Source organism: Belonocnema kinseyi, chromosome 9 (assembly GCF_010883055.1).
Source record: "Belonocnema kinseyi isolate 2016_QV_RU_SX_M_011 chromosome 9, B_treatae_v1, whole genome shotgun sequence".
NCBI lineage: Eukaryota > Metazoa > Arthropoda > Insecta > Hymenoptera > Cynipidae > Belonocnema > Belonocnema kinseyi.
Window position 1 is genome coordinate 82249973 of NC_046665.1, and position 11732 is coordinate 82261704.

The 11732-nt window shown below is 30.3% G+C and overlaps 1 protein-coding gene across 1 annotated transcript in view; it reads right to left on the reverse strand.

The window, feature by feature from the left end:
* Nucleotides 1-6550, reverse strand: part of LOC117180612 (putative ferric-chelate reductase 1 homolog) — a 70489-nt gene extending 63939 nt beyond the window's left edge. The window contains exon 1 of the mRNA XM_033373104.1: nt 5948-6550. Within this exon, the coding sequence (XP_033228995.1) occupies nt 5948-5957 (10 nt within the window). The 5' untranslated portion in view covers nt 5958-6550. The remainder of the gene's footprint in view (nt 1-5947) is intronic.
* Between the last annotated feature and the right edge of the window lie 5182 nt (nt 6551-11732).

Here is an 11732-nt window from a genome sequence, read left to right on the forward strand (position 1 = left end):
GGGGGGGGGGGCAAACGGAAGCTTGGGACATATGAAGTGGTACATTCGTAGTTTTTGACTAATCGGCAGAAAATTTTGCATACATATTTTTTGGGCTCCCGGACAGGTCGTTAGTGTATTGGAGGGGACGGGGGTAGAAGCGATTAAGATAAGGGAGGAGGCACTGCCGCAGTTGTTGACTAATCGGTTTCAAATTTTGTTCACATGTTCTTTAGGCTCCTGGACAGGTAGCAAGAGTATTGGCGGGGTGGTGGAATGGGGCAGTTATTGAAATGTATAAAAAGTGATGTTGGGTAGGGGGGATTCGAGGGAGAGAGCAGACAGTGGGGCGAGGGAAGGGGGGCTAAATCGCAGTTTTTTACCAATCTGCACTAAATTTTGCACACATTCTTTCCACACCGGTGTTGAGAGATGATGGGGTGGGAGCACAGTTTATTAAATCTACTATAAAAATGGGATGCTTCCTACCGCAACCCAAATCGCTAATTCCCAAATACAAATTTGGGTTAAATTAAACAATTTATTTCTTTAATATGGGGTGAAACAAATGTTTGTTTGATTCAAATAAATTTGTTTTTTGTCCTTATTTGTTTGGTTCAAATAAATGTTTGGTTTGTTTGAATAAATTTCTTGTTTCAAATAAGTAAAGTTCTTTTTTACATTGAATATATATTTTTTAAGTTAATTAAAGATTTTGTTCAAGTGAAGTAAATCTTTTTTTTTACACTTAACCTCAAAATTAAGCATTCTTTATACAAATAATGTATAAGCTTGATGATATGTTTATTGTTAATCGTAAATATCATTGTATATGTAAAAGCAGAAATACTTATTCAATCCGAATGCTTACTTCTGCTTAATTTTTAACTCTGTGCTTCTCATTTCTGTATTGAAAAATCATAAATTCGAATAATGAGAAATGAATCAGAGTTAGATATTTGAATTGAATGTATATATAAGTATCATAAATAATTTTTATAAAGAAAGGAGGTTAGTATTAAAAAAGATTCACTCACATCCGAAATCTTCAATTATATCCAAGGTAAAAACCCTAAACTTCAGGTAGTTCCTAAACAAGAGATATTGCGTCCATTTTTCAATTAATTTATGATTTTATAGTAAATCAGAACCTTTAGAATAATACAACACTGAAAAAATACGAATACCATCAAATAAACCACACGCTCAATTAATTTAGATTCTAGATTAGTCCCTTAGGAACCGCCGGCAGCGCTTAAGCACGCCTAGTGGCACTTTCTAGTAATGCTTTGTACTGTATTTTTTATTGGAATCAAATACATACTTGGATGAATTCAAATAAACAGATTTTAAGCAAACGCATTGTTTAATAAAAGTCCATTTTTTATTTAAATGAGACAAATTGTACTAAACAAATTATTTGTTTCAATCAATAAGGCAAATAGTTTCCATTTCTTAAAACCAATAAACCTTTTTTTAATTGATGCAAAAAATTGGTTTAATTCAATTATATGAATACAAATAAATTTTATTGTTGGATTCAAACAAACAGTTTTCTGAGTGCAGAGCGCAGCTAGTTTTTAATACAAAAAATATATAGGATAGACTGGCGCAAGACCACTGAGACAAAGGCCATTTTTCATGCAAATAACATTGCTATTCCCTCATTATTTTAATCTTTTAAGCTTGATATATAAGCTTGTAGAAGAAAAAAAGAGAAAAAAATAAGAACTTTAACTTTCTGCTGCATATGCTTAAAAGTAATTTTCTTAATGCATAAAATAGACAAAAAATGCAACCGTAAAAATTTGCACATCCTAAGATATTTCGATTCTATAAAAAACACATCGTCGGTCTTACCCTCGCATGCGGGACAAGAATGACTAAATGCAGTTTGTTAGGTATACTTAAATTCTAAGATCATGATTTTATTAACGAATCAATATGTATCAAAATATGATAATATAATAATTTAGCCCTTGAAATAAAGAAAAATTGATTTATACCAACTCTTATTAGATTTTTATTGAGCAATAAACGTTAATCCATCAGTCTTGCTCTGGTTTATCTTACCGGGAGTGAAGACACAGTGGATTTTATAAGTACACAGTAAACCCCAGGAATAAACTTCATCTTTAAATTAGATAAAAACGCTGCAGCACGTTTATCCGACGAAAGATAAAATTTATCTGACGCATTTATTTATTTGACATGTGTGATATATCAAAGGGCTGCTTCTAGGTTCACTGAAAAAATTTCCTCCATATATTTGAAAATCCTCTCGGTTTTCATTTTCTAAATCATCTCACATTATTTCAATGATTTTAACCAAAAAAATCATTCACCTACTCTTACAGAATACATAGGCTGCTTATTGGTCAGTTTATAGTGATTGTTTTTATTTACAAATTTTAAAGTCTTCATCAGGTTCAACAGAAACAAAAAGTTTGTTCAACAAAAGTAAAGGACTGAACTTGGCTGAGTTTTCTTGTCCTCCGATCGCGGCAGCGTATATAGGGAAGATAGGTGCCTCTACGTATAAACTAACCAAATTGCAGCCTATGTATTCTGTAAGTGTAGGTGAATGGTTTTTTAGCTAAAATCATTTAAATAAAGATGATTTTAAAAATGAATCCCGCGAGGATTTTCAAATTTATGGGGGAAATTTTTTCAGTTTACCTAGACGCATCAGTTTGACATATCACATATGTCAAATAAATATTTTTGTTAGATAAGCGCGCTGCAGCGTTTTTATCCCAATTAAAGAGAAAATTTATTCCTCGGGTATACTGTGTAGTTATTAGTCGTAAAACGTATTGATACCAATTTATCAATCCCATGTTCTGAATTTGGATGCACTATCGATAAAAAACTTGAAAGAGTATGAAACTCACCATTTGTGATGCTTTAAGAACTATGCTAGTAATGTGCTATATTACTAATCTATATCACTGCATCGAGAGAAATTTCAATAGATTAATTCACGGAAGCGCGTAATTATAGAACTACAATTTTTAAGCGATTTAAAGTCTAGGACTCTGTGACCTAAAATCATAGAATTCGAAACCTGAGAGCAAAAGGGCGTGGCCTAATGTTTGAAAATTCGAGCCATATGCTTTAAGAGCTAGGGTTCCGAGATCTTAGTTCTCGCGCCAAAGCGTAATAAAATCAAGGAGTAGAGCCATTAATTATTCTCCCGAAATTTCTCTCCGTGTAATAAGTGTTATTTTTATCTTATGACAAATCGAATAATTCTGCGTGTGTAAGATGACTGAATTGTGATTTGCTAAATATTTCAATAATCCAAAGCTCTATAAAAAAATCCAATTTCCACATCGCATTCTCATTATATCATCTTAACCCAAAGTTAAACGTGTTATAATTAAATTAAAAATTAAATATAATTCATAAAATTTTACGACTTCAAATTTTTAAAAAACCGAATTTGCATGTTTTTTTGACATACTAATTTAATAAATACACATTAAACTAAAATAGTGAAAAACGGGGTCCTTACTTTGCATCAATTTTTTTTAATTCTTTAATTTGGTTTACTTTTCTGTCAGAAAATTGAAAGAAGTTTCGATTCTGAAAGGATTCCAATATAAAAAAAGAAGCCCCGTTGCGCGGGAACATTTTTATTGCACGCTGGCCGCGCAGCTCGCCATAAGTTTAAGCGTAATTTGAATCTACCGCTTCGCGCTCGATAATGCTTTTACCCCGCGCTATACGCTCGGTCTTCGTACTTCCCCCAGATTTGCGCATAGACTTTTTAAAATGGAAAGTCAAACCATGGACAACTTAATTAAGTGATTGTGAATTCTCTATTGTTGAAGCTCCTCCGCAAAACGAGAGTACTTCAAATGTGAAACTATATAACAAAAAAATTGCTGCATTCTCATTTTCCGGCCTCATTTTTCTTACAACTTAAAAACACACAGAATCAGCTTACTTTTGAGTATAGCCTTTTTTATATGTATACCAAATGTATATTATCTTAGTGTGTGTAACTCGACCCGAAAATGCTTATTCAGATACTGCAAATGAAATACAAATTTTGTTTTTCATCATTACTTTAAAATTTGTTCCTTATTCGGCTCATTTTCTACGCTGCGTAAATTAAATTAAGAGTGCTCGGATGAGATAATGATAAGAGAGTTCTGCTTTTATTACAATAACAGCTAATTATTTTATCACTGTTTAACGAGCTATTCACATTCAGCAACTAATATCCTTTATTGTCCCGAAAATTACCTTATTTATTATTGGAAAGTCGTTTTTTGTTCTTGATAATTAATTTTTTTCTGGAAATTTAACTGTTTCATTCTGCGTTGATATTTTACCTATTTTAGTTGAAAATTCTTTTTGGTTTAAAAATTTTATGTTTTTTTTTTCAAATTCGTTAATCGCTTCTTTAATCTAAATATTGCAGCTACACAGAAAAATATAGTATTCCAATAAATTTATATTATTACAATTTATAACGTGCATTGATATTGAAACAAACGTTTAGGCAAATGATTTTGTTATTAAACATTTTATTGTTCCTTGTATCGGTTTCCACAACATTTAGTTTGTGTATTTTTAACGACATTTTTTTACGATTAAAACATAAACTACCCTTCCTATAAAAAAATGGTGTGAAGTAAGTTTGTAGCTATGATTTAGAGGAAGAACTTTTTTCCACGTCTTATTGTAGGTTTTGTCATTTAAAAAGAAATCTATTTTTTATTTTAATCTCATTCATTTCATTTTTAATAAAATTTTTCACGTTTTGGACGAAAAATATGCAGCTTTTAAAAAAAAATTCTCAAGATTTTTCTTTCATGTGCAATAATGAATAATTTAAATTAAATCTCAATCCAATCTGATCAGTATTTTGAAAGTTATCGTGCCTATACAATACAAGCTGACATACAGATAGACAAATTTTTAGTCAAATTTTATATAAAACTAATACCTTTTTATTATGATGAGAATATAGTACCAATTTTGAACAATGGCAAGTTTAAAGTATATTTTTATTTAAACAACGTTGTATATTCTCTTTCCGTATATTTTGCTGGAATGTAATTTTCACTTCTGTAAGAAGAGCATCTAAGCTCATTATGTCAACAGGAATAAAATTAAATATAAACAATTTAATTAATTAATCAAATCTAAAACTCTTTTTCAGGGGAAAATTACCGAAGCACCGAAGACATGAATTTTCAAACTTTTTGGAATTAACCTTGAATTTTTGTAATTCATAATAAATTCTTGTAATTGCAAAGAATTCAAGAGCGAGTTACTTTCATTATATGTTTCACCATATTTTGTCAGAATTTAATTTGTAAATTTGTTGAAACTAAACTTGAATCCTTTGGGATTGACTCAAATTCTTTAGAATTCTGTCGAAAAAGTTCTTCCGTGCACGAAAAACAGGTGCCGAAAGATAAAATTAAAATATGGACAAAATTCCAAATGAGAAAATTAAAACCCAGCATATTTCGCCCGAAGGCAATGCTCGACCTTAAAAAAATTCAATTACATCATTTGAAACATTTAAATGCCGCTGATTGGATGACTTTTATCATATAAAGAACAAAATGTAAATACTTTACATTTCAAAAGTCTCGTTTTACCGGTATCTATTCGTAAAGAAAAAATCCATCTATATCCACACAAATTTTGGTACGCTTGACCACATTCTATTAAATACTACGTTAGAATTTTTATAATTTTTATAACGTCATAATTTAAAACGTTCAAAATTTGATAAGCAATGGCTTTTTAGCAAATCATACATTTTTTAATCACTATAACATATGGAACAAACGCATAAAAAAATATATAATTTCCTTCCATTAATTAAAACCTCGAATTGAAATCGCCTTTCAAAATTGTTCTGATGAATTTCCATCGAAGGTTTGAACGTTCAAGTCTCCAGGCCGAGATCACGTTTTTATATTTATAGTAGGAGACTTACGAGTATTCATGATGCTGCTAAAGATCAATCAGTTCTCCAATTTGAAGGCCGTGTTTTTGCACTGTAGAAGGAAAAAGAGAAGGACAAAAAATTTATGAGGTGAAACTCTTCGATTGAAGTGGATCCAGAACTAAATCCCAAATAGCATAATGCGAAGCACTGCTCAGTATTCACTACACTGATTAAAACACTCTTCCATAAATTTCTTTTTTCGAAAATTTATTATCCTCAAATCGAATTTTCAATCTACAGAAAATATGATAATAACTCAAAAATTATTTTTAAAGAACAAATTATAAAACACAAATTTCAATTAAAAAACGAACAAGAAAATTATTCCCCAGAGTTTTGTTCCGGGGTTTTCTCTAGTATACATTTAAAGTACTGATACAATTCCGTAATCCAGTGCGCACCCGTAAAATTTTCGCGGGAACTCAGAAGCACGTTTTTCACTTTTTTTGTAATTTCTCATAACTCTGGGTAATTTTCTTTTGAGCATTGATTTAAAAACACTTGTTGGTTCCGGACAAGCATAGTTCTGGCCAGGTTGACGAGAACCACGCCTTACAAAAGACCGTACGGTTGTACGGGGGCACGGAGCGAGTTGAAAGGCTCTCGCCCGCGAGAAGCAATCCAGGCCCGTATCAATTCTTGGTACGAAGAGGCCCCTATGCCTTACCTGTAGCTGTACATAGGTATAGTTTCTTTATCCTTTTCCTTTTTCTCATTCTAATTCCCATTCCTATTATATTATCGTGCTCAGAGCTAGTGTTCATAGTTATGCCTCGGTGATTCTGTGTGCGAAGAACGCCAACAGAGAAGGAGACAAGGTCATTTTATGTAACAGAAATATTATTAAACGGAACATTATATACATGAGGGGGGGGGGGGGGGGGTCTAATGCCGTAAAGATGTTTTTTTTACCTCTTGGAACCATATGAGGATTTCTGACGAAATACACGGAAAAAATTTGTCCTCAAAAAAGACACGAAATTGTAGCTAGGTATCGGATACGATAAAAAAAAAACAAATATTGCCTCTGATATATGTGGGAAATGTATGGAACAAAGGTTGAACTTTTTGACTAAAAATTACTGAAAACTTCAGATTTTAATATGGAGAAAACAATTTCATGTTTGCTATTTAATTTATAAATATAAATTATTAATTCGCAATTCGGAGGATTCGTACCCTCAAAGACTGCGGACTCACCAGCTTCTTAAACATAAGCCGAGAGTGCGTAAAAACGTGCAGCCGTCGAGGAAAAGCAATATAAATTTTTAAAAATTTCTAGCCAATGATCAGATGAACTCAAACCTCACATACACGCGCCCACACGTATCGAACGTTTGCGCGAGCTAGCGCGCGGACCACCTGCAGGGGATCCTAGTCCCCAATTACTACATTTTGTCTGGCTGGCATGTGAGATACCTGTGCATTTTTTCCCAGCCATTTTAAATAATTTTGTAATTATTAACGAAAAAAAGTAATGGACCGATTTAGAATTTTCACATCGAGTTCGTCAATTTTTTCTCAAAGTTCAATATTCGATTGTGCCCCCCCCCCTTTCTTCGCTAATAGGACAAAAACCGAGGTTTATAAGGTTCATGTAAAAATTCTGTGAATCCTCGACCAATCACATGCACTCATTTTAACTCTACGGTTTCAATAAAGTAGGATAGGGTAGGGCGAGATGAGCATAGGGGGTAAGATGAGCCACTCAATTTTCTAGTAGGCTGTCATCTCTTTTGTAACTGTTTTTGGTATTAATATCAGGAAGAACGTGATCAAACTTCTTTAAAAACAATTTTTCGCTCAATGTTGAATAAATTTGTAAAAAAAGAAAGTAAAAATTGTAAGACCTGTATTCTGCTATTTTGCATTTGTTTAGAAAATTCAAGAATCAAACAAAATAACATATTAGATATTTTTGCAATGGTTATTTAGATAGCTTATTTATTAAACCTTAAGTTTTAAATAGATTTATATAGCATTGTATAACTGAATTAGGTGAAATTTTGATTTTATTCAAAACTGTCATGTGGGACGGAATGCGCCACTCTTCTGGGGCGAAATGAGCCACCTCTTCCTGTGCATTAACCTAACCTCATAGTATAACAGTCAGTAGGTTAGGATGCAATGTTTCATATTATTATTAGATTGCGCAGTGTGCTAATTGTGGTGTAAAGTGTAAACTTATACAAATTTAATCTTGTCGACAAAATGATCCGATAAAGTTTGACAGCTGCACTTTTATAGAGCTGTATTAGAGAATATAATGTGTTGCTGTCAACCAGGAGATAACACTGTTTTTCTGGTATGTTTTTATACCAGTTTTGTTTAAAAACTCGTAAGATGCTATAAAAATGAGAAAAACATTGTTGTCGTTGAATAATTCAACAAACCTAAAAAAACGACTTGATACGCCAATATATATGAAGTTCAGTATCATGTAGTAATTGCAGTAGACCACACTGAAAAAGATTGTTTGGGACAACTAATAAAATTGTTAGGACAACTATTTTAGTTATTAAATAATGGTACCTCTATTTAATTAGTTTTAAGGACTATTTTTGTTAGTTGGTGCACGAGTAGTTGCCATTATTATCTAATTAGGTAAGCTAACTACTTTGGTTTATCAAAACCACTGTCTGTAGGTAGTCGAACTTACTAATATAGTTAGTCATATCTTCTCTCTGTACGTGTAACTATTTTCTATTTGTTACAGAAACTAATTCAAATATAGTTATAACTACACTATCGAAATATGAATTTAAAATATTCCAGTGGGCAAGCGGGAATATTTTTTAGTACACCTTATAGGGACGCTGACATCAGTTCAGCACTGTTATAAATGTTCGGAAAATTCCGACACATTTAAGATACTAAAGTAACTGAAATTTACGAAATTAGGTTGCTGAAAATGAAATTTCGTAACTTTAATAGTAAATTTATTAAATATGTGCGGCTAGCAGACGAAGAATGGATATTTAGTATTATTGAATTATTTGTAATAATTTAAAGGAATTTAAAAGATTTCACTGGATTTTGTAAGGTTTCGAAATATTTCAATGATTGTAAGGATTTTTTTAAAGATCACAAGTTATTTTAATTTATTTTCTAGAATTTCAGGAAATATCGCCAGATTTCATAGAACTTCAAGTGATTTAATAATATTGTATTTTATTTCAAAGAATTTATTCAAGCGATGTGAGGTATATTGTAGGATCTCTCAGATTTGAAGAGATTAACATTTTTTTAAAATTTTAGCCTGAATTCTTATTAATTTATCATGGAATCTTTTAATCCATCGGTATTCTTTAGAACTTTTTTAATTGACTCAAATTCCCCTAAATTTACTCAGTTCTATTTAATTCAATGGATTCTTTTTTTTTAAGATTTTATTGACTTGATCATGGGGATCAATTGATAAAATGGTCAAAAGATTTTAAATATTTCAAGGTTTTTTTTTAATTCCTTGGCATTTTTAAAAGCTTAAAAAATGTCACGGAATTTAAAAATACACGGAAGGATTTAAAATATTTTAAGTTTTTTATTTTAAAGATTACAATCAAATTTTTAATTTCTTTCAATAGGATTTCCAACGGCTTTGAAATTTTTCATATGTTTTAATATTTTAATGGATTTGAAAAAAATTATTCACAAAAAGTGGGAGATTTCGGAAAGTTTCAAAGGTTTAAAGAGATTTTCAAACATTTTGTACAATTCATTTGGAATTCACCCTGAATTATTAATCCAGAATTACTTTAAATTCACTTAATTCTACGCAATTCAATGGATTTTTAAAAGTTTTCGTTTAATACAGCTTAAAGTATTTCAAAATCACCTTAAATTCCTAGACATTGTATCTAATTCTTTTAAATTATTTTTAAAGTTTTCTAAACTCATCTAAACTTAATTCAATGCATTTTTTCATGCCTTGTCATTTCCCTTAAATTTATCTAAGTTCACTCAAATTTGACTGAAATCAATGGAATTTTTTCGATTTTTTAAAATTATTTCCAATTCATTTGAATTGTTTTGTAGTCAGTCTTCATTTTTTTTGTCAGAAATTATTAGGGTTTTAAATATTTGAAGAGATTTGAAATTATTTGTTAGAATTCACTCTAAATTCTTCTAAATTTACTTAATTCTACTTTATTCAGTGCATTTCTTAAAAGCTTTTATTTAATTCATCCTGAAATCTTTTAACGTCACCATGAATGCTTAGGCATTTCATCAAATTCTTTTAAATTTCCTTGAATTTTTCTAAGCTCATTTCAAATTTTCTTAATTCAACTAAATACTTTTATATTTTAATCTGTTTTAAATTTTCTGATTTTAAAATTGTGCAATGCTAATAAAATAGAGTTTCTTTTTTCAATGTTCGACTTAGAACGGTACATTTTCCCAGTTTATAACCTTGACTATTTTGACATTCACTCCGAATTTAATTTTCGAATTTTTTATCGCAGCGCTTCCCTAGAATAGAGAAACAGTTCAAAGGAAAACTCATATATTAAAACTCATATATTTTTCGAAACATCACGCGCTGAACAAACCTGGTGAGTAAAAACGAACCTGGCTAACAACAATTTTTTTTATGTTCAAAGAATTGTATTGGTTAGGGAAACTGTCAAGTAGAATAAATTTAAAATATTCTTAATTTTAATTTGAAAATATTTTATTTAGTTTATAAAATATTCTAGGTTAAAAATTCTACAAGTTTGCGATTTTGCTCTTTATATATTAATATGAGCAGGGAAAATGAAAAATTGGCCAGTGGGATATTAGAAAAAATTAAAAATAAAGTTTTATGGTAACCCTGGGATAATATTCTTGTTAGTGATTCTTTTTGGTTGAAAATTGAATTTTCGTGTTGAAACTTCAACTAGTTTAATAGAAAATTGGCTTATTTTTAAATCTCATATTGCAATGCTAAAAAGTCAGGCTTAAATCTTCTTTGGTTGAAAATTCAATTATTTTTCGCAAATTTGTCTTTTTAATTGTAAAAATTCATCTGTTTGAATAGAAATTGCGTCTTTCTTCGATAAAAATTCAACGGTTTGGTTTAAAATTCAAGAATTTTGTTTTAAAGTTTTTTCTTTTTCATTTAATTAAACTATTTTCAAAAATTCATATTTTTGAGTAGAAAATGCAACCATTCTCACAGAAAATTTCTTTCTCATTTAAAGCTCATATTTTTATGTGGAAGCGTGAAACTGAAATTTGTTTTGGATAAAAATTAAACTTTTTTTGTGATGATTTGTCTTTTTGATTTAGGAATTCATTTATTATAGTAGAATGACACCTTTCTTGGATAAAAATCTAGCTGCTTGTATAAAAATTCAAACATATTTTTCAAAAAATTGCCCTTTCTCATTAAAATTTCAACTGTTTCGTTGAAGCATCGTACGTTTGGGTTAAAAATTCAAGGATAATTTTCGTGAAAGATTTACTTTTTGTTGAAAACTTATATTTTGTCGTTAAAATGTATTTGTATTTGTATTTATTTAAACAAAATTCCTAGCGCTTAATAGCTCTCTAAGGAACAGGATAATACAAGGTCATTACAAATATGTGCAAGCGCTGATCGGTAGAGTACTTGATTAATCTTATAATTGAGTATATAAACTAAATAAAATAAATAAATTTATGTAGTCAACCTAACAATACGCTTCAAATTAGGCATGAGATTATTTTATATTAAGTAAGATTGAATGATTAATTAGTAGCTCATGTGCATGTTCAAGTAAAAATAAATAGGGAAAAACTGTGTGAATAA